Here is a 22,693-nt window from a genome sequence, read left to right as displayed (position 1 = left end):
CGTAGAGCAGACAAGAGATGCTCCTCACTAGAGCTGGATGTGGCACATTACTCCAGCAGCCAAAAGGTAAGTGTATCTCCTTCCCAGTCAGTGCCTGCAAACCTGACTTCCAGGAAAGTCAGTAAGTCCACTCTGTTCACTTCAGAAGAACTTTAGGACAGCCTTGTTCCATCCAGGGCCACATCAGTCTCGTTTCTGCAGAATCCAGGCTCAGTAACAGCCTGCGGGTAGGCACAAATCAGGCTCAGTAACACAGTAATCCTTGCAACTCATCCCAAAAACGGCTACTAGAAGAATATTTTTGCACTACTTTGGAGACAGATTCAAAAAATCATCCTGGGAATTGCATCTGTATAAGCAAGTATTATTACATACTACATATTTCTCAATTTGTTGTATTAAAATACATAATTTTACAAAATGTTATCTGTAAACCCACAAATCTATGCAGTCCAGTGATAGAAGTAACATGCTTTATTTTACACAAAGTTTGACAAATTCTCCCAGTGCAAGAGAAGTTCTTTCTCATTAATGTAAGAAATACAGGGAGTCCTATCAGAAACTATTGTAATGTATTCCCTGCTGCTAGTATTTATGTTAGGATCAAATGACTGGCTTTTTCTATCAGGCCAAGTAATCTGACATAACTGAAACCCATCTGTACAAGGAGAATGTTCTTAACCCACACTGTACATACTCATCTAGAATATGAGTGAAGACCCTTCCAATAAATTTACAAATACACATTTCAAAACAACTCGGCAAGCTTTATCAGTTAACATTTCAACTTGGCTGGATCCCTCCCATTCAACGTTTGGCAGAACATACATATTTTTTTTCATTAAGAATATTTATTACAAAGAGAAAAACTTTATATACAGTATTATTACATGAGGGACTGTAGTAGAAAATTATCCAGCTGGGAAGTGCTTTGTGATAAGCACTCAGATCCAGCTTCCAGTGGAGCTGCAGGACTTAAATAACTAATTAGCTCACCCTGACTGTGAAAGTATATTTTGATAAATATTAGCTTTTTTTCAGGGTTCTTAAACCTGTAAATTGTTTGAAAACCAGAAGTCCATGCTGAGCCTTTGCCATCACTGATGTCATGGTGGAAGTATGGCTGATGTGTACCTGGGCAATAGCCCTCCACTACCACATCACATACCCCTGCTCTGCACAGAGCAAGATATTTTCATGACCAACCCACAAGGTACCTGACTGAGCCCTCTGATCTTCACCACCAGTTTTGTCAAGAGAGCCAGCACCAATGATAGGGCTGGTCTGTGAGATTCTTGCAGAACTGCCTTATGTAGGTTTTTCAGACTGGTGACAACGAATTATAACACTTCACATAATTTGCAGAGTACAATTTCTACATTATACGATTTTTAACTAGCACAGCTGATATAAAACATACTCTATTAATTACAATACAGCTAGAAAATGCCAGTGAGTGATAGTGATAGGAGTGATACTCAAAGATCTCTGTGGAAAGATACTGTATCTTAACAACAGAGTTTAGGGCCAAAATGCAATCACAAAATGCTCTTTATTATGTATTCTTAGGAGTGGATTGGGTTTTGTCTCTTGTTTTCTATCTCTTTTGCACATTTCCCTGAATGCAGAACAGAGAGCTGCTTTTATGTTAAACATACTAAAAACAGTTGCTGTGCATCTGTCATTACTGATTTATTAAGCATCAAGCTGCATGTTTCATGCAAACATGGAGAATGTAAAAGGTAAGACTCTCAATCTTTACTTTCATAAATACTTATATTAAAATTACTAAACACTCCCGTTTGTCAACCAAAAAATACCAAAAGAACTGAAAATGAAATACATAGCATATTGCAGAGCAGGTACTAAAGAACACCGAGTACTCTCAGAAATGTTGTTTAACGTGCTCACACTCAGTGTGCACACTTCGTGTTACAAATATAAAAGTGGTCCAGGAGAATGAGGCCATTGTCACAGAAGCTTCTGACTGAGTAAAAGCAGCAAACCCCATGTGGGATGAGCAACATGTTTATGTAAAACTTGGCCAACCCTCTTGCATCGTCCCCCAGAACATGTCAGAAACAGAAGCACTGACAGGGTGGCCTGCAGTGCTGTAGAAGAGAGTTATATATACAGCCATGTGCTTTCCATCTAGTGAGCTGACAGTCAGTCTAGTTACCATCAGCAAAAGTATTCGTTAGGTTGCCCCTCTATCTTTGGTATTGCTTCTGAATCCACACTGGATCGGGCAGACAACAGCCTGTTTGACTCATCGGGGGTATGTCTAGTCAAGTATTCTCCTTCCACACCTTTTGCCTTGGCCCCAGGGGACAGGCTTTCAAAGGTGACATAGGACTCCTGAATTTCCTTGGGTTTCCTCACAAAGCATTTTTTGCAGCGCCTTTTCAGCGCTCCACAGCAGACCACCAGTGTTAGAGGAACAGCAATGACACAGGCCACACTGATGACAACCACATTGATGAGCTTCTGGGTCCCTCCTGCGCTGGCGACTTCATCTGTGGAAAATATGATGCATTGCTCTTTCCTGGGGATCAGGCCTTTTACACAGACACACACAATATATTTGGTCTTTGGCAGCAACCCATAAATGGTGACCTTGGTTTTCCCTGGCTCCACGTTGATCCGCCGCATGTCCCTCTCTCCAAAGATCGCATAGAGGACACTGAATACTGTTGTGTTCTTTGCCAGAGGAGCCTTCCAGGCCAGGGTGATACTCTGGTCAGTGTCTCCTATCACCCTGACAGACCTCACCATTCGCTCTGGCTCCTGCTGAGCAGTGGGCGGACTCACCAGCAGGTTTCCACGGTTGCTATCTTGTGCCACGTCTGGGAGGATGCCCTCTCCAGTGCCCAAGGTAGGCACAGTGGAGGTGGTGATAACATACCTTGCCACTAGCTTGTCATTGTAGGCAGCTGCTTCCATCCCACTCGCCTTCCCACTCCATGCGCCTTTGACATTAGAGTTGGGGTCATCTGTGCTTTCTGAGTCTGTGATGATGAGAGATATGAATGCCTCTGTTGCCCCCAGAAAATTCTTTGCTTTACAGATGTACTCTCCAGAGTCCAGATAGGAGACTACAGGCAGGCCCAGAATAGACCAGCTCATCCCATCACTGGAAATCTCTTGGTGAACTGCAAGAAAGGAAAAATGTAACAGGCAATAATCAATAAAATTAATAACATGGTTTCTTAAATACTAAGTTTCAATCAGCCACATGTCTGCTAGATATAGTAGAATCATTTCTTTTTGCCACCAAGAACACTGCAAAGTCAAAGTAAATCCAAGAAAAGGACAGTAATACTAAAATTAGATTATGTTGGGATTTACACTGTTTCAGACCACATATATATGAAGCATTTGATGCCATTTCCTCCAAGCTACAGTTTGAAAAAAAACAGGAAAGGTTCTTCCACTAAAAAAAAAAAAAAAAAAAAAGAAAAAAAAAGAAGAATAAAGCTTTAAAGCTCTTATGTAGGGACCATACTAAAAGAGCGGAAGCAGTAGACAGTAGCACAATCTATCTAAACATTAGATGCAGTCCTCTGAGTCACAGAAAATAGAAATAGTGAAGATTTTCTTCTAACAACCATATATGGATTAGTCCAGGTTATATGGAGAAAAATACCTGGAAAATAATATCCATCTTATTGCTAAATTCATGCAGGTTTTCATGTTGACCCAAACACAGGGAAGTCTGATCACTTACCACTGAACGAAACGTACACAGCTGTGTGTTGATTTTCTCACTTGGTTTACCAGGAGCCTAAAACTAGCTCTTTTTTAACTTCTTTTATTTGTGCAGAAAAAAAGAGGTGGAATCAGGAAAAAGGGTAAAGCACCCTCTTCCTTATTTAACCAGCCTCCTTAGGATGAGTACATACTATCTCTGCTCTTTCCCACTGACAGTTAAAAACCAGGGAGATGTCTGAAAGGCAAAGGTAAGACACAATGCAAACTTCTCCCAAGCGCTTGTGGGGTCAGGATCCAGCCTTGGCAATCAGGACACGTTCCAATGGTAGTAAAATACAATGGCATCAGAACTTACTTTTTCAGTTTAATTATTTACTGAATGAGTATATTAAAAAAACATAAGGCTACTGGTCTTCCTATGGCACTTAGCCATGCATACAGACTGTGGGCTGTTTCTCACGCCTTTCTGTTTAGAACACCAGTATTTCAGTCATATTATAACATTGGCACAGAAGCTGCCATAGTTCAGAAATAATTTTCAGCTAGCTTTTTATTGAAAGGTCCTGAAGTCTGATTTAATGTGGCACAAAATACATCACAGAAGGGTTACAGGGGACCTTGGTGCAGAGAAACAGGGGACCTTGGTGCATAGAAACAGGGGACCTTGGTACACAGAAACAGGGGAGAGAGCATTTTTCTTTCACAGCAGTAGAACCCCTTGTAATAAATACCCCTTTGGGGGATCTGCAGAAGTCATTGCTCTGTTGTACATGATGTGCAGGATGTAGCAAAGCTGCTCCTCACAGCAATGTCTACCATTTCGCTGTGAGCATCCCTCCTACACTTGGAAGAGACCCACAACAAAAAATAAAACAGAGAATGCTTTCCCAAAGGTGTATGCAGTTTACTTTGAACCTTTTTAGTGACTGAATAACTATCAGACTTAATACAGCCTCTTGCTACAGATGGACATATTTCTTCAGCTCCAGCAAATTTGCAGAAAACCCCTTGACTCGTCTCACTACCACAACTGTTACAGCATACATTTATCTGATGATATTTACATCAACACGTAAGTAATTTCATAGTTTATAGAAAAATCACAATGCAATAGTGAATTACAGAAGCTACTATTGTGAATGATAGTGAATATTAATTTTGTACCGCTTTCATCTTTAGGGTCTTTTATCAGTGAGAAGTATCTATTGTCATGGAAGCGTCCATTTGCTGAAGAGCCTGTACATCCAGGTCTCCCTCACCCATTCCATGTGCAGGTGAAAAGCTTAAACCAAACCCACCTGTGCCATTTAGCTGAGCACCATCAGCTCTTCTCCAGCTGAGCTCAGGAATGGGCACCCCCGTTGTTCCACATCGTAGTAGCACAGTGCTGCCCAGGATGGTCTTTACTTTGGCTACAGACGTATGCACAACAGGGCTTTGACACTTCCTTAGCTCAACTTGGCTGAAGTAGACTCCTGCAAGGCTCCGGGGGGTGAAGCATTTCAGCCTGGGCTCAATGAATGCTATGTTAGGAGACTGGAAATTTAGGAAATGGACCATTTCGTACAGACTGCAGTCACATACCCAAGGATTGTCTTGCAAGCCTGTCAAAATAAATCAGAGCACTAAGTCACTCCAACAGCACCGTCTAAGGCCATTGCAGACCATCTTCCCTGGGCTTGGAAAGGATTTGAAAGCAAGCGACCTTGGTGGGAGAGCACTTCTTATTAATTAATGTATTAAAGTTAAGCGGACTGAGTAAAGAATGAAATTTCAGCTTGGCTTTGTGGCTTCTGGCATTTTTGCTATCAGCTTACTTCTGACTTCATGCACAATTTATTGCAGATTCTCTGGCAGACGGCCCAGCCCCAGTTGATGCTGTGGCACCCCTAAAGCCCTGCCATTTGCTGCCCTGCCTGGCAAAATCCTGTGGGTTCATGTGCCTGATCCTCCTGTGCAAAAGCTTGTAGCCTTGGCACAGACTACCAGCCAGCAGGCTACCATCGAAGGTACTTCTTGAAATAGCCAACAAGCAAGGCATCTAAAAAGGAGTCACAATGATGTACTGTAGACAAAGGAAGGAACTAGGCTGACCCTTTACTATTAATGGATTTTTTTATACCTCCACGAGACACAGTCATGAGCAGAGTGAAACAGAAACATGCAGCTATGTTCTCCCATTCTGCTCCTGTGGGGGACATGTGTTTCATATACCTGGTGCCAATGGGTGTCAGCAGGATAGGACCTAGGAGCTGAAATGTCTATACATTACAGTGTTAATCTTAGCATTATAGTCATTTGCCTACATTAATCTTTTAGGATCCTGGCACAAGCAACCTGTGCACAGCTGGCTATAAAAAAAACTCGAGTTGGCCATGATCATCAAGGCATGAACTGTTCTTCTTGACAGAATACTCTCCTGATCTATATTTAATGGAATAACATTTTCACATGTAACTGAACTCTAAAGAAAAATAAAGAGTGTGGTCTAGGCAGTGTCTTGTTATGCCACAAATGAAATGGGCAATCCCAAACTGCCAGCTTCAGCTTAAAGAACTGATACTGCATCTGGCAAAACAAGGTGACAAAAAAATCTGCTCCTCTCTTGATGTTAATGAAACCTAAAACAATATTTGCTATGGAGCAAGCTTTGTAGGTGTCAGTTTGAATCTTCTTAAAGTCTTATGTCTCTTTCCAGGGCATCTGGTTTTAAACACTTTTCTTCCTTAAATTTATCCAGAGAACATGGCTGTAGAGGCAGTACACACAGACACACACGGTCCAGAGATCAACCAGTCAGTGGAGCTGGGTCAGCTCATAGCAAGGAAAGACAGCAGATGGCAACTCGTAACCATCATCAACCTGGCATGGATTTTAACTAGTGCATGACAGCTAAAAGGCTGAGTAGTAATCCCCAGAACTAGTGCTCAAAACCTCATGTGAGGATACTGCATCTAGGAGGATTCAAGACAGTCATCTGTAATGTACCCTCAGAGACAAAAATGAACAATTACCCCAAAGCCATACTTCTGAGGAGCCCAGAACAATCACCAAAAAGTGGATTCTTGTAACTTTACAATATTAAAAAGACCTTGTAACAATGTCTTGATGCTTTGGGGAGACTAGGGTTTAATTCTGTGGGAACAGATAAACAAGGCTCTGGAAAGAGACAAACTGGCAGTCCTCACCCAAATTTTGTACAAAGTGCTGCCTTTATTCCTCTTTAATTTGGACATAATAAATACCTATCTTTTTATTTAATGCTGCTTAAAATGGATCTATTTCATAGCAATTGCTGTTAGAAAAGAGCACAAGAATGACATGGAGCTCTAATCATATTTATTTCTGTCAAAAACTAGTGTCAATAAATAAGAAGGGCTTGAGCAAGAGTCACCAGTTTTATGTTACAAAGATTCAAGTAAGTGATGAAGTTTATGGTGATGGGGATGCCTGAGGTTTGTTAATATGTAAACAAATATGTTCACTTTATATGAGGTATTAAATTATACACAAGAGTGTACTTGCTGTGGTAACCCCAGTGGGTGAAAATGCTGCAATAAGATGCAGAGCTCCTGACATTTGTGCCCCCCTGCAAAATGACAGGCACTTCTCTTACCTAGGATCATCTTGGAATTATCATTGGGGAAGTAAGGAACGGCCTGGAGACTGGCCCAGGTGGCGATAAGAGCCTGTGGAAGAGTCATCAGCTTATTGCTAGACAGGTCCAGGTATGTGATATTCTTGACATAACGAGCAGCATCTGGAGGGATTGAGGTAAGTTCATTGTTATGTAAATCCAGAAGTCTTAGCTGTGGCATGTCAGCCAGGGTTTCCCAGGGGAATGATATTAAGTCATTCCCATCCAGCCTCAGCTCCTGTAAGCGATGAAGGCCCTTGAAGGTGATCCCACTGAGGCTGGCCAGGGAGTTATAGGGCATCCAGAGGTACTCAAGGTTGTGGAGTCCATGAAAAGCCTCTCCTGGCACCCTGCGGATGGCTGTCTTTTCTATCCGAAGCTTGGACGTATCTACAGGAATGTTCACAGGAGTGAGGGTCATCTCCGGGTCATTACACAGCACCGTCCTGGTGGAGAAACAAACATGGATGTGACTTTCTCACATTTTAAACAGGTTTTGAAACTTTATTTATATGTAAGACTTTGATCCATATTTCTTTTTCCACAAGATTTCTTACTTGCTGCTGATCTCTACTACATCATCAGCATAAGCACATCAACTTGCAGTAATTCATATGCACCTTTTGATTGCAGAGATTGCAGTGTTGTGCCTCTGCTGGAGTGGTGCGAGTCTAAGTCTGGCCCATACAGTATTCCTGCTTCTTTTTTACTTTAATTTTTTTAGAGTACTTATGATAGATAGCAGTGACAACATTCACACACTACACAAGGTTCTAGTGCATGTTAGATTAAAAGGATCCATAAACTGAACTGTAAAAGACATACGAAAAGAAGCCTTGCTGACTTGTGGAATGGCAATAAGCAATATAGATTACATATGGTACAGGATCTTTGATTTGTGAAATGAGGATAAGAAAGATAACCCACTGGAAATACACTTCAGCAAGTCTGCTTTACTATGAAACAGTCTGGAAGGTGTGTACAGTCATAGAATCGTTGAATGCTTTGTGTTGGAAGGAACCTTAAAGATCATCTGCTTCAAACCCCCCTGGCCATGAGCAGGGACACCTTCCACGAGACCAGGTTGCACAAAGTCCCATCCAACCTGGCCTTGAACTCTGCCAGGGATAGGGCAACCACAGCTTTTGTAGGCAACCTCTTCCAGCCTCACCACCCTCATAGTAGAAACCTTCTCCCCTAGAGTGACTGCCAAGAACCAATCTTCTACAGAGAGGCGTGTAGAGTTATGAGACTGAAAGTGCAGAAAATTAGTTCTCTGGAAAATGCTATATTAAAACAAGGCAGATTTATGTGTCTTAATCATTCCTTCATATTTCTAATCTATAAAGGTCAAATCATAAAAACCCTATGCTGTATTTTTACAGCCTTTGTACAAGAAATTTTGACTTTGACTTTGCCAAGATGTGGGATTGTAGATGGCCGTGAGGAATGAAGGGAGACAAAATAGGTATCTCAGACTGCACTTCAATTTGTCTATGAGCAATGAGAGAAAAACAAGTTCGTAACAAAATACAAAGCCACCTTGCAAAAGGTAGCAGGTTAGATAGGCGTGTCCCACTCCACAGGCTAAACATGATACCTGAAGAAAGGTAGTGTGATCAGTCAAGTAACATTTTCTTATCTTCCTGCCTGACTCATAAACAGAATATTACAAAGCTGTCAAAACCAGACTGGTTTTGGCTGAAAACAATTATTCCTCTACTATCAGCAAAAAACAAATAACATAGCTGAACTGCTCATGCAAGCTTCCCAGAGTTAAATGTTATTTGAGCCTGCAGTTAAATTGTTAATTTATAATCAAAGCATAGTACATTACTCTAATCCAGCACTTTTACTGTGGCATTAAATCCTGCTTACCCTCATCTGAAAGTTGAGATGTTGAGAAAGATAAAAATCTATCAAATAAGAAAAATTCAGAAATCCTCTTTCAATAAAACATTGTGTGTATGTGCGTGTGTGCAGGCATGACACAAAATGATGACAGAGGCACTATGGCAGTGAACCAGTGTGCTTCTCATATTGTCCCTAAATTATGTCAGTGGGCACTAAAGATTTAATCTATGGGGTAATCTCTTCTACTAGTGAGAAATATGAATCATAACGCAGAAAAAAAGGTCACATTACGGTCCCTAATGGATATTCCCTCTATTATGTGTCTTACCATAATACAGTACAGCTTTTTACAGTCAGTGAGAGGAAATTCCCGTGCTAACTGTGACATTTATGGAGCAATAATTGGTTCTCCCACTATTGCACTCCCTTTTAACATTTGCAGATTACTAGTGTCTCTATCATGCTTCTTACTGGGAAAGTTTCTGGTATTAAATCCATGGCACCATAAAAGCAGTAACAAAGTAGATCTGTTTCATGAGGATCCGAAATACAGGGGACAGCCTTTCATTTCAGTACCGTGGTCTTGTCTAGGAAAGATTTCTTCCAAAGGATTTTGCAAATATTGTATCTCTGTCACGAAACCTCCTCTACTGTGAGCCACAGCTTATAAAAATGTAGCCTGTGTTTCATTTAAGTCAGATCATTACTTTGTGATTGCCCTTCAGGAAGACTTTTTAATTACAGTCCTCCGGTGAAATGTCTGTACAAGGGCGTTGTGTTCAAAAATAGGTGGCCTTCTGGACTTGTCTTCTTTTATAACTGAAAGTTTAAAGTTTGAGAATTATATGAATTTATTTTTAGTATTATTATTATCTTTTTGTTGTTGTTCATTCTCATCTAGACTCTGTTGCTTTGCTTAAAATCTCCATCTGAAGGATTTTTCATGTAAATGGAATTGCAGTTTGTGGTACCACAACATAAGCCAGATCTAGTTACACTTCAGAAACAAACCAACAGAGCAGAATAAAGCTTTTTTAAACTAGCATTTTCAGCATAAAGGTAAAGAAAGAAAGAAAATATTTAAATTTTATTCCATTTTTGCTATTGCACCCCGTGGTTATTATGTCACTTCTCACAGACTAGATGCCCAAACGCTTTCTCTGAAATCAGCTTACTGTGTTTTTAGAAGCTAATCCTCTGCAAATAAAGCTAGAGCACAAAGCAACTGGAAAAATAATGGACAGGGAGTCTGGAAGCAATATTTTCTCCTGTGAGCATCCTTATGGAGGAAAAGAAATAAAATCCCCAACACCCAGAGAAAGAGCAGCAACAACCCCCAGTGAGATATCCACATACCTGGCTTTCGTCCCTTCGCTGAGGCTGTGGAAGGCGCAGCTGCACTGCGATGGGCATGAGCCACCCGCCCGTGGCAGCCCTCCGAGCGTTACACAGCAGAGAAAACTCACCAGGATCCACATGGCTACCTGTGCATGAGAAGGACACCTGGGAACTAGACAACGTGAAGCGCTTCACCTATTGTTTTATCCATTGACTGGTCACATCTTGTTAACTCCCTTTTGTTTTCAGCCGCACTGTGATCTTCCAGCCCTCACTGAGTCCATCAGATAAAAAAGGATAGGCAGGGATTAAGGATGGGGACTTGAGTTATTTTCATGGAGGTGCTTATTGCTTCCTGGAACCGTACTGACAGTATTTCTTCCCTTGGGGAGCACCATCAATACACCTTTCTTGGGCAATCTGTGGCTCTTTTGCAAGAAAAAAGCAAAGACACTTTTTGGGGACCTGCATCATAAGCAAGATAACTGTTATCTGACTAGGAATTAGCAGTAATTTACTTCCTCACAGGGAACTGGAGTACTTAAAAATAGTTTCTTGTGCTAATGGAATGTAAGCCTCCTATATAAGAATACTAAAAATATATAGTGACAATATTTAAATGCTTAATTTTCTTTTAAATCCCCTACTTTGATCAAACAATTATTGAACTGTTGGCAACATGCCTGATATTGATGAACAATGAAGAACCCAGTAAATATGCTCATATTTCAGTTTACCAGGACCAGCACACCCCTGAAGGACTGAGCACTACGGTCTATCTTGCTGATACAGCAAAGCTCAGATGAGGGACCATTTTCAGGAATACCACCTGATGCAGGGTGGTGGAACAGCTTTAGGGATGCTAAGAAAAGCTCAGATGGGATGTCTTAAGGACATCCCAGGACTGACTGTCAATTTATTTCTGTCCACTCTCCTTGAAGACAGTTGTTTCCATCTGTTAGCAGAGGCAGCCATAACTGCAAAGCTGGTGGAGACCACCCATGTTTTCATCTATATTCCTTTGACTCTGAAGAGCACAATGCATGGGTAGAGCCCAGATATGCACAAATATAAAGCTTAAGAAATTGTTACTTGAGATGGGAGCAGAATTTTATTCATACTAGCAGTGACATCTGTTTATAAAGACTGTTGTTTTCTGTTCCATGTAAATGTATATAAATCACTCACACCACAAAAGTAAAAAGCTTTGGAGAAACTAACAGATCATTACTTTCAGCCTGATCAGATTGCTACTCCCCCAGTTCCTAGCTATACTGCTTTAGTGCTTTGGCAGAAAAATTGACCTCTGTTTCAGACACGAAACAGGAAACACAAGTTAACAGAAATGAGGAGTAACTGAATCGTGCTGAACAGCTAGTAATACAGCAGTAACCAGAGACTACTTCTACTCCTTCAGAGATACTTTAGGAAAATATTTCTTTTCCTGTTCTGGAGCTCAGGAAAGCCTCAGTGCCCAGCAGTGGTACAGGGGAGATTCCCAGGTGCCTCACTCAACATAAAATATGAGCAACTCTACTAAAATCCTGGACCCTGTGATTAGAGAATAAGAACTCTGCCATCTGCTTCACCCAAAAAACTGGGAGTGCAGAATCAAATGTGGTTTGTTGAAGCAGAAACTACCTGGCATCCTGTTGGCCCTTCAGCACCTGTCACTTCCCAGCCTCCCTTTTCTTTACACAGAGAAGAAGGGGAAAGGAATTACAACCACAAAGATTTCTCTAAAAAATTAGGTTTTCCTGGATCTTAACCAAAGTCATATTGATCAGGAAAAGTGCCCATCACAGTCTCTTCTCTCAGTGTTTGAAGATGCTATCGCTTTGCCATCCACCTCTTGTAGATAACCATTTAAATTCAGATTTCCTTGGAGATACAATTCTGCACCGTTTTAAAAGCCTGGTTGTATCTACAGCCGCCCTTTTGCAGAGACACATAGAAGAATCAAATCATATAAGCTGCTGTAAAGCCAAGGAAGAAATATGAACAATCTAGTCCAAAAGATACTTTGGAGTTTAGAAGAAAATATTTTAAAACCCAACCAAAGAAAACCGCAACAGACCATTCAACATGCAGACCTTCCATGCGAGAGTGCTATGAGAGGCAGACATGTTTTGAAGACCTCCTGTGGATGTTACACCTCAAATCTCTTCCAATACTTGTGAAGCCATCTCAGGTCCCTAACAAAAGACTAGTCGAAGGTATTTGTCAAGATGGACAGGATGTTCCAAAATAAGTGTAACATGGGCAACTTGAATTGCCTGCTGACAAAGCTTGTCTCTTTTCCTGCTGGCAACAGTGGTAATTAAGGGAGCCCAGTTCCCCAGCTAAGATGAATGCAGAAGGCTACGTGGTATAACTACCCTCACATCTCCACTGCTTCTCCAATAGCCCCCTCTCTCCTACCTGGGCTGAGGATCTGCCTATGTGAGGAAGACCCCTTTGGGGTAAACTAGCTGCAGTATCTCCAGCTCCAGAGTTCATCTTGCACCTCTCCAACACCCCTCCCTGTTGCAGACCTGTTGATTTTGCTTTTCCTTTCAAATATATAATCAGAAGTTACCAGTCAGAAGTGCAGCAATAACATACCTACCCCTACATGCAAGCTACCTGAAGGGTAATGAGCATGTTACTGCAACAGTATAAGGCATTGTTCCTAAGATTGCTTGCCAGGATTTCTGGCTTATAGCTGTTTTCATGCAGATTCATCCATTCTGTGTTCTTCAGCAGAATGAAATTACAGTGGCAATTTTTCAATAGTACTGTGTGATGAACTCTCAGAGTTTCAAGGCAATCTAGATGTGGTTTGGAGCTAACTATTAAGCAGACATTTTATGGTGCCATACTTTCACATAAGCTTGTTCCACAAGTAACTCCAATAATTAATTAAGGCTTGTCAAAATCACGTACTGAGAGGATGGCCCAAAGCATTTCTTTTTTCCCATGCTATTTTCATGTTTTACATTTATTGTTGTTCAAAGAGAAATTCAAGTATCTCATTATTTATTTCTGAACAGATGAGAACATGATGCACTGGTGCTCATTAAATATCCATTCTTGTTCTCCCATTGACTTCCATTAGGCCTCATTTCTAGATTTAATGATTTCTTAGTGCCCTTAATGATCTCCAGCTAAGGCCAAGCTCATTGGTTTTTTTAGTGCACTCATTGGTCAACTTGCCTTGCCACCCAGACTCTGCCTCAGCTCAATACTCACAACATTGACCGAAACATCTCTCTCCCGAATGAAGTTAAATTCTACTTGAAAAAGCAATTCAGCATAATTAACCTCTTGGCTCTATTCTTTTTGAACGCATCTGATAAAGTGGTGTCCCTCCATTGGGTCTCTGGAATAATAACCTTGTAGAAAGCAGCCAGTAACTGTATGGTAAGATTTGTTTTCACAAACCTCAATTTTGCCTCACAAATGAAACATCTATGTTACAACTAAATGCCAGGAGCAGTAGAAGTAAACTTAATTTATAAAAAACAACAGCAATAAATAAAGCATGGCTTAGTGACTGCTAATGCTATGCACTTTGTCTAGAATGCTGCTCTTTAGTTAACATGACAGACTCACTTCTGAAAAAGGAAGAGAAATACCTCATGGTAGACTGAGAGATTAATAAAACAAGATAAATAAAAGTGATTACACTAAGGAGTAAGGCCTTGGTGCACAGGGAGCAGATGTGTTCCCCTGGTGCATAGGCTTCATAGATTTAACAGAAAGGAGCAGGCAGAAGAGGGAGAATTAGTAAAACAAGGGCAATGAAATGACATGCCTACAAACATAAGGATAGATGCCAGTAGCTGCGCATCAGGGATTACATGACAGAAACTGCAAGCACGTGTGATGCAGCATCCGTGAGTGGGGTGCAAGGAGATGCTAATTCTGGTTACATCCATGTTCCATCCCTAATTCAGGACATGGAAGAGACAAAACTGGAAGCGAAATCTAGCTAATCTGCTGAACAGACCATGTACTCACCTTTACACACAATTCTGGTTTGTCCTGAAGCATTTGCTTGCAATGCAACAGCTTTCTAGATCGTCATGGTATTTTTAAGGCGTTATTACCTCCTCCCAACTACTGAACAGGTATTCACACATCATGCTACTTCATTTCAAATGAATAGTCATTAACTAACTTTCATGTAGGTGCAGGTGATATTTATGTGAGACTGTTTTCCAAGTGCTAAAGGGACCAGTGCAGAGTAAAACCAGTTTTTTCATGACAGTGAATTTCATTCCATAATGAAACTAGTGGGAGTTAGGACCTTCACTTCCATGGGTACAATTCTGCACTCTAAATCATGAAAATTGTGCTCCTTGCTGCTTACTTAGGAAGTAAACAATTTCTTCTCTGCATCAAGCTAAAAATATATTAAAAAAAAAAAAAGAAAACCAAACACTAAAAAAGAGCAAAAAAAGTAAGAATTTTGTTTGCATTCTTTGAGAATAGCCAGATCCCCTGTTTATTTTTGTGGTGAAAGCAAATGCAAAGCAAATGGGGTCAAAGCCTACTATTAACAAAGTTCAGTATATGGCAAACTTTTCTTAATGATGTATAAAGTGGAGAAATTTTCTTACTTTGTTTTAATAGGATTAAGTTCACTAGACATTATAGTTTCCATTTTTCATCCCATATAGACTTTTTGAACCCAGAATTGATTTATCAACAGATTCTACCCACAAGCTCGAAACAAAACTTGAGTGATGAACTCAGCATGCCCCACAAAGTCACTAATTTTTAACATGACCATTGGACAGAATTTATTTTTACTTCTTTTCCCCGTATACTTAAGAAAAATATGGCATAAAGCAAATAAAACAGCATATTTTAGCATAAATGAAAGCCATAAAATACCTTATTATCATGATTTTGTCTGAAAGGTTTTATTAGCATGCAACACAAGCCAGACACAAAATCAATTCATTAGGCAAATGCATCTCCAAGAAGCTTCTGGCAGGGCATATCTTTTAAAGTGGAAAATCCTTCCCACTGATGCAAGTCAAGAGCACGTTAATGCATTACGTCATTCTAAATTGGATCTTGCACTTAATGCTGTTGAAGGCAGCTCCTCCAGACCTATAGGACTGAAGTCATTAATAGACTTCTGGGCATGTTGAAGAAAAAAAATTTACCCAAACAGGATTTTTTCATGGAACATTAGAAGTTTATCAGAGATACTTATTTTTTAATAAAGTGCATACATTTACCTTGGTTATTATAACCAGTTCAGAACAGCAGAAGTGAGTACAGACCTCTAACCCAAGGGGAAGATAAATGCATACACCTCCCCTGTGAATGCAGCATTTGACCCATTTCTGCCCACGCAGCAGAAGCCGCTTCACAAGACCACGTTGCAACCAGCAGTGCTCAGTGAAGCAAGCCTAGCAGAAGATGGAGGTGTGTACCAATCCACCTGGTCTCTCCTTCTCTCCTCCCTCTTGGGCTCGTGCACCTAGGCAGGTCTCATCATGGCTGATGCAAAATTTAAAAGGCTGGTGTCCATGACGCTATGGTGCCCAGGACCTCCAAGTCCAATGGGAGATGATCCCCTCAGTAACTAGCAAGGCAAGTTTGGCCCTAGGGTGGAGGAGGTGACACTAAATCTTGCCTCACCTTAAGGGAGGAGTGGGCCAGGCACCGCAGGCATGGCTCTTCTACTCTTCTTCTCCAAAGGCCCCCGTGGGACAGACAAACACCACTGGAGTCACATGCAAAATTTTTTGAGACAAACTCTCTGTAAACTCCTCTGCAGAAGGAAGACAACAGAGGAAAGAAATATCTTTATTAAAAGCCGTCTGCAAACCTGTCTTTGAGGCTATTAGTCTTGAGTCTTGAACACTAATGAGAGAATGAACTGGTGTTGCCCACTAGATGGAAGCTGAAAGATGATTCCATCCAAAAACTATAAATGCACGGAAAATATGTGTAATTCCATGTTAGTAAATGCTTTAACTACCACAAAACCATCCACCAAGGTAATATAAATAAATAAAAAAAAAAAAAAACCACAAATGTGAAAAATGCAGCTGAGTTGCTCAGAGTGAATCTTTTTGCAGGTACTTATGTTTCTGACTAGCTTTTTTACACACAGAAAAAGACCTTTAAAACTCAAAACAAATATCATTCATATATGCTACAGTCACCTAACAGCTTTCTGCTATGCTAACTCTCTTGACATTACAGCTGTTACTGGGGGGAGGAAGAAAAAGGGAAAAGGGGAAGCACTGAAGCAAATCCTCACCGCTAGTATGTATGCTTTACAACATGCTTACTATTTCACATTTATACTGAAAAAAAAAATGCCTAGCAGCTCTAGTAGGGCATAAGCAATCTAAAAGGTTTTAGCAAAGACTGACGCCTGTATCTGTAATGGAGCAAAACCAAAGAAGACATGACACAACAATTAGAGAAAGAAAAATAGAAACAAATCAAGATATAGTAGATACTGTAGGTATATATATATAAAGATCTAGATTTAAAGCTTAATTTATCATGAACAGAAAAATTAATACATATGCTCTCCAGCAGTAAGATCTTGACTGACTTCTGACCAGAATAGAAGCTAAAGGGGATTTTTACAAGTCTTCCAAAGAAGAAAACCAAACACACGGTGAGTAAGACTGGAGAAGTATTTAGGTGTCTGTATACACATGCACACACCCCTAGAGTTACCAAAACAGACACCTAGAATAGCATAAGTGTAATGTCTAGTAGCATTATTCTCACGGAAGAAAACACTATTCTTCTCAGATGCCACAGCCATATATTGCTCCACTGTAGTCCATTTTGATGACTGGACATACCATAATCATATCTGACATAGGAATTTTAAATGCGTAAAACTTCTTTCAGGTTTATACTCCTGGCCCCTCTTCTTTATTGTATCTTCATTTCCTGAAGTCCCATAAGGGTCCTACAATTTAACAAAATCAGCTAACTTTGGGCTTAGCATCCTTAGTTGTGTGACAGAGGGGGTCATACAGTAATATTGCTGACTGCAACAACCTTTTCTGATTTGGACATTAATAGTATTAGTCTAAGCCCTGCAGAGTCACCTTTGCTTAGGAAACAATGCCTGTTTTGTTTTGCTTCCTCAGGCATGCAAGAAGAATTAAACTTCAGGCACTGTTTATCTGGTTGCTGAATGCAGATAATGTTTTACACAGCAACCCTCTTCCCTTTTTCCAGTCTGATAATCACCGGCTTTCCTATTCTGATTCAGCTGCCTACAGACTCAAGATTTTGCAGGCTAGGTACATGTGGCAGTTTTAGTAAACCTTTGGGAACCTGCAAGTCTTAGACACAGGGACGAAAAAATCTAGGGGGAAAAGAAAAAGAAGCAAACAAAAGAAGGGAGAAAAAGCAGGAAGAAAGGAAAAAGGAAAGCCTTTGTCCTGGTATATTCTATTTTCTTAACATTCTTCTCAGAGCAATAAGCTCCTCTCAATCTATTCTCTTCAGTGATGCAACGTATGCATACATATGCATGTGGTGGGGTCATAATAGGTGAATTGCATTGCCTATGTCATTATTCTCTTTTAATTCTGATTATTAATGGACTAATTGCTTCATGATTTTTTTTTTTTTCCAAATGTAATTACTTGTGAAATAAGAAAGGGGGAGTTTGAGGAGGCAATAGCAGAGAATCAGGGCATGCTTCGGGTAGCTTCTCAAGCCCGCAACTGTCCTACTGAGACACAGAAAGGCAAAAAGGAAAAGTACCACACTTCAGTCCTTCTGATTTGCTTTATGGCTCATCCTTCATTTGTTCAACCCTTAAAGATAAATAACTGGCCTAATTTTGACAACTTATCTTTACCAAGACAAGAGTGAAAAAACAAACCTGGGAAGATGAAGGAAGTCTATGATGGTCAGGAGCTTCCTCTAAGCGCTGACTTCCCTGTTCCATCTGCCTTCAGACACAGTAATATTAAGCCCATGAATACTCATCTTCAGAGAAACTCAATTTACTTCAGAGGATCTTTACTAAGGCAAAAGTAGTCCTACAGTCCCACTCAGACCAGAAGAAACATAAGGAAGGCTGATGCTCCAAGGGCAACAGGCAGCACATGGGCTGCAGGCTGCAAGAAATGTATAATGAGGTGAAGTTTTCCCTAAGGAATTCCCACAGAAGCGAAGGACTGTGCAAGACCCTTGGAAGGTCCTGTCATCTGGGGAGAGTTTAACCATCTATCATAATGGACATCAAGATTTTTACTAATATATTGGAAAAAACACCAAGCTTATCTTGTTTTTTTGACAGTTTATTCTTCATTGCCTGTATTTTAACCTCAACAATTCTAGGCATGTCTTCATTATTAAGTAAATGCACCCATTAAGGTTTTAAAATTAGCATTTATGTTTGCTTCAATGTCTCAAGTAAAGTGTTTGGTAGATTACTTCACTGGAGGAACATAAGCAAAACCAATTTTTTTCCTGGATATTCCCTTTTATTCCAAACTGGTAGATTACCTGTAAAATACCCATGTAACACGCCATTCATATATTTTGTCTGTCTGAAAAGTGATTTTTTAATCAAGACTTCCACTTTATGGGGAGATTTAATTTACCAAAGATTCTGTTCAGGAACTGATTGTTTTTTTTTTTTTTCTGTAAGAAAAAAAATTACCAGGACAAAAAGTTACTGAAAGCTGAATGGGAAAGCCTGGAACTATCATTTTGAAATGGCACATTATGAAAACTCCTCTCCTCCTTCATTAGCTAGCTACGAAACAAACAATAATTCAGCAACATTTTCACATTAAAGATGACAACAAAAGCAAAACCGAAGGCTTTGCCTTCATCATGATTAGTTTTGTTTTGTAAGATAACAGTTTTCGCAAGTCTCATTCCACTCCATTATAAAAGGAAACTCAGCCAGAAGAAATTGCTTATTACACTGAGCTCAAAGGGTTGGATAACAGAAGCTGAAACAATTAGAAAGTCTTTGAAAAAACAGTAACACTTATTTTATGGCAATGGGGGGGGGGGGGGGGAAGAGTCCTGGTTAATTCACAGGTGTAATTTATAAATAATTCTGTTGATTGTCCCTAATGTGCACTGGAAAGTGCACTTGGATGTACAAGATAATTAGCACATTTGTTTTTTATATGAAAAGTTTAGAGGTGATGAATCATTCTCAATGTAACCACAGATCTTATACTAAAGTCAAGGAAAGCTATGCAGAATTCAGGCTTAAGTAATCTTTGTGAGGGAAGTATCAGCAGAAAAAAATGGGGAAATCCATACAAAGACACACTGGTAGAAGACTGCTAAGACAAGCAAGATACATAATACCACAGAGTGATGGGAAAAATTAGGTTCTTTTGTCATACATGGTCTAGAAGTGTATTTACATACATGGTCAGTAGGATAGACTCATTGAGGAACAGTTCAAAGAGAGTCCCGTTTCTTCTTTATGAGAGGAGCAGTAAATACAAGGAGAGCTGAGGTGCAAATCCTCTCTTAATACAATTAATGTCCCTCTTGACAGCAGAGCTTCTTTTGAGGACTGGGTACTAGTCTTTGAACTATAACTCCTGGAAGAATTGTTATGCTGCATGCTGTGTGAAGGCCTCAACCCCAGTGTTAGGTATATCCTATACTCTGCCTTCTCCTTCAAAGTCCTATTCAGCAGAGAGAAATAGCATATTTAAGCATATTGTGAATATGTATATGACCCTCAAAACTGTAGGATAACAGAAAGCAAAACATTATTTATAGGTGTCTAAAATGTAATCTGAGAGATAGGCAAGAGATCAAGCCAACAATTATGCATATTTGGTAATGATTATGATTGGTGTATCCAGCAAAGACTAAGAAGTTATGCAATTAATGGTCTAGCCTGAGTGGATATCCATATACTTATCAAATATGTAATCAATTTACTATGAATTAAACTACCTCTCTCTAGAGGGGTAACTCAAGCAGCAGAAAGGACTGGGAGGCCAGGCAGTGTGGAGATCAAGCCACAGCACAGGTGTGAATGACTGTCTGGACCCAGGCAGCACTGCATCCTTGTGTTAGGCAAGCATAGGGTTAATGCATGACGTCTGGGGAGGAAATGAGGGATCTGCATCCTTTTCAGAAGCAATTTTCACAGAGCACCACTCTAGCTCCGACTCTGAAGATGCCCCTCTTCCTTTCCTAATTCACTCTGAATTTACAGCTCCTTCACCTTGGCTCAACATGGCTGAGGAGCTTTCACTGGCTATTATCTCTGATCTTGTCTCTCTCCACTTGCAAGCAAGCAAGCTCTTCTGTCTATCTTCCTCTGCACAGACAGCACCTCCCACCCCCATCCTGTCTACAGAGAGCACAAACCTTACTCTAGAGCCCTTTACATCCTCCCCACTGGACTTGGGTCTGATGCACTAACTCCCCAAAAGCACAGCCACTGGCTCCTACTTCCACCCCAAGCCACCTTGGCCATCCCAGACCTTCACCACTATCTCTTCCTCCAAGCACCTCTGGAGGCAGCTGCAGAGAAAATCAGATTGAGGAGCATGTCAGACTGCCAGACTGTTGAGAGAACAGCTATTTATATGGCTGCAGGCTTGTCCAAAGGGCTGAATCCTGTCCACATGGTGCTCTGCATCATCCCCTGCATTGTCCTCCTGTGGCCAGCGCCAGGTGCCTATTTAGAGTCTGGGGTGTATTCCCAACCACTGCTTCCAAATCAAAACAAATTTACACAACTGCAACTAGAAGGCCTCCAGACAGCATGTTTTTGTGCTTTCCTTTCCTTGAATAGAAGCCTTTCCCATGGGAACCAAGACTACCACTCATTTCTCTGATACCAGACTGAGAAGTCTCATGTGGCTGTATTCCCAGACTATGTCTGCTGAAATCCCGCAGTTTGTCATTTGAACGTGTTTTCAATATAAACAGTCAAAGACAATTTGACTAAACCTGAATCAGAAGAAGAGATTGGGAAGGCAGAGGAATAATAATACATCAATTTAGCAAAGTTCTTGCTGTGAATATCAAAAAGTATGTCACTAATCTGCATTGATTGCTTGGAGAAAATTCAGAGTGCATGAGTGCTCTGTTATCTTTGCACTGCACCTTTTTTTTTTTTTTTTGCTGTGCTTGTACCAGTGCATATTTTACAAAGATTAATATGCTCCCACCAAATCCATACAGCCTTATAAAATCCATGGGGACATCTGGCAAGAACTTATCAGATCTTTTTTCTGCATGTTCCTTGCAAACAGATTAGTAACTAGGGAAGTATTCTTAAATGAGAGGGTAGAACGAAATGGATGTTTTATTGATGCAGAGAGGAGATCGGTGGGAATTCAAAATATGAAGTTGCAAGATAACATCAGGTTGAGTGGAAGACCTTTTCCTCTGAATTTGGAAACAGCAAGCAGCTATCAAAAGAGTGCACAAAGTAGAAAGGGATCACAGAAAACTCCATCATTTAAGGAGTTAATAAATGTCTTTGACAAACCTTTCATGCTTTGCGTGTTTTCACTGGCTTCACAAGAATACACAATGTGAAGTTGTATCTTACATAAAACAGAGAAGGAAACAAACTCAGCTTTGTTTTACCAGCTGGAAAAAGAAATACCATTAGTAGAGTCTATCAAATTCAATAATTTATTCCCTATTTACACTGCTTCTTTGCTTGAAGAAAATCCTTTATAACTAAATCTAGCAGCCATATTAGACCATACATCATTCCATACTATCCCAATGAACTATTAAAAAGTCAGCTCAACACAGCATCAGAAATAGATATTGAGAGCCTGATATATAAGGCTACTATTGATACCAATTGCACTTGAGTCAGATGCTGAACCACGACTGGAAACATAGCCTGTGACTGACTTGTTTTATTAGATTCAACATTGATAAAATAAATAAGGTTTAGACACAGAGGGGTTTAAGATACTTGGAAAAAAAACCAGCCAACAAGTTCACAATATTCATTCTAAGAAAGATCTACTAAATCCAAAGAGGTTGAAGAAGTAGCCTGCTTTCATGGAAAAAAATAGTTCTGGAATGAGCAAAGTCTGCACCCCAGACTTTAATAAACACCACAAAGATATCAGCACTGTAACACACTTGAGAAGGAGTTTCCTTGGAAGTGAGGGTGAAGTACGGTGGCAGGCAACCAAA

General features: G+C 40.3%; 1 protein-coding gene and 1 long non-coding RNA gene across 2 annotated transcripts in view; one reads left to right on the top strand and one right to left on the bottom strand.

Moving 5' to 3' along the window:
- The window catches only part of LOC133223239 (uncharacterized), a 318,819-nt gene that overhangs the window by 71,634 nt on the left and 224,492 nt on the right, over window positions 1–22,693 (top strand). The gene's annotated exons all lie outside the window — the stretch shown is intronic.
- Window positions 172–11,029, bottom strand: LRIT1 (leucine rich repeat, Ig-like and transmembrane domains 1). The gene is made up of 4 exons (XM_061373758.1): window positions 10,559–11,029; window positions 7,328–7,794; window positions 5,010–5,315; window positions 172–3,152 (listed from the first exon to the last, which is right to left on the bottom strand). The coding sequence occupies exons 1-4, from the start codon at window positions 10,678–10,680 to the stop codon at window positions 2,182–2,184; spliced, it is 1,866 nt and encodes a 621-aa protein (XP_061229742.1). The 5' UTR covers window positions 10,681–11,029; the 3' UTR covers window positions 172–2,181.

The sequence above is a fragment of the Neopsephotus bourkii genome, unplaced genomic scaffold (assembly GCF_033783945.1).
Source record: "Neopsephotus bourkii isolate Nb327-2 ecotype Australia unplaced genomic scaffold, CSIRO-AGI_Nbou_v1 NB_1634, whole genome shotgun sequence".
NCBI classification, from domain to species: domain Eukaryota; kingdom Metazoa; phylum Chordata; class Aves; order Psittaciformes; family Psittacidae; genus Neopsephotus; species Neopsephotus bourkii.
The sequence above is the reverse complement of the archived record's forward strand: the minus strand, read 5'-3'. Positions and strand labels throughout refer to the sequence as shown.

Bases quoted from the DNA above. Each gene is read 5' to 3' on its own strand.
- LRIT1 (XM_061373758.1), bottom strand. From the start codon at position 10,680: ATGTGGATCCTGGTGAGTTTTCTCTGCTGTGTAACGCTCGGAGGGCTG. The intron at 7,795-10,558 runs GTATGTGGATAT...TTTCTCCACCAG, and splicing joins AGCGAAGGGACGAAAGCCAG to GACGGTGCTGTGTAATGACC. The intron at 3,153-5,009 runs GTGGGTTTGGTT...CCTTTCTTGCAG, and splicing joins TGCTCAGCTAAATGGCACAG to TTCACCAAGAGATTTCCAGT.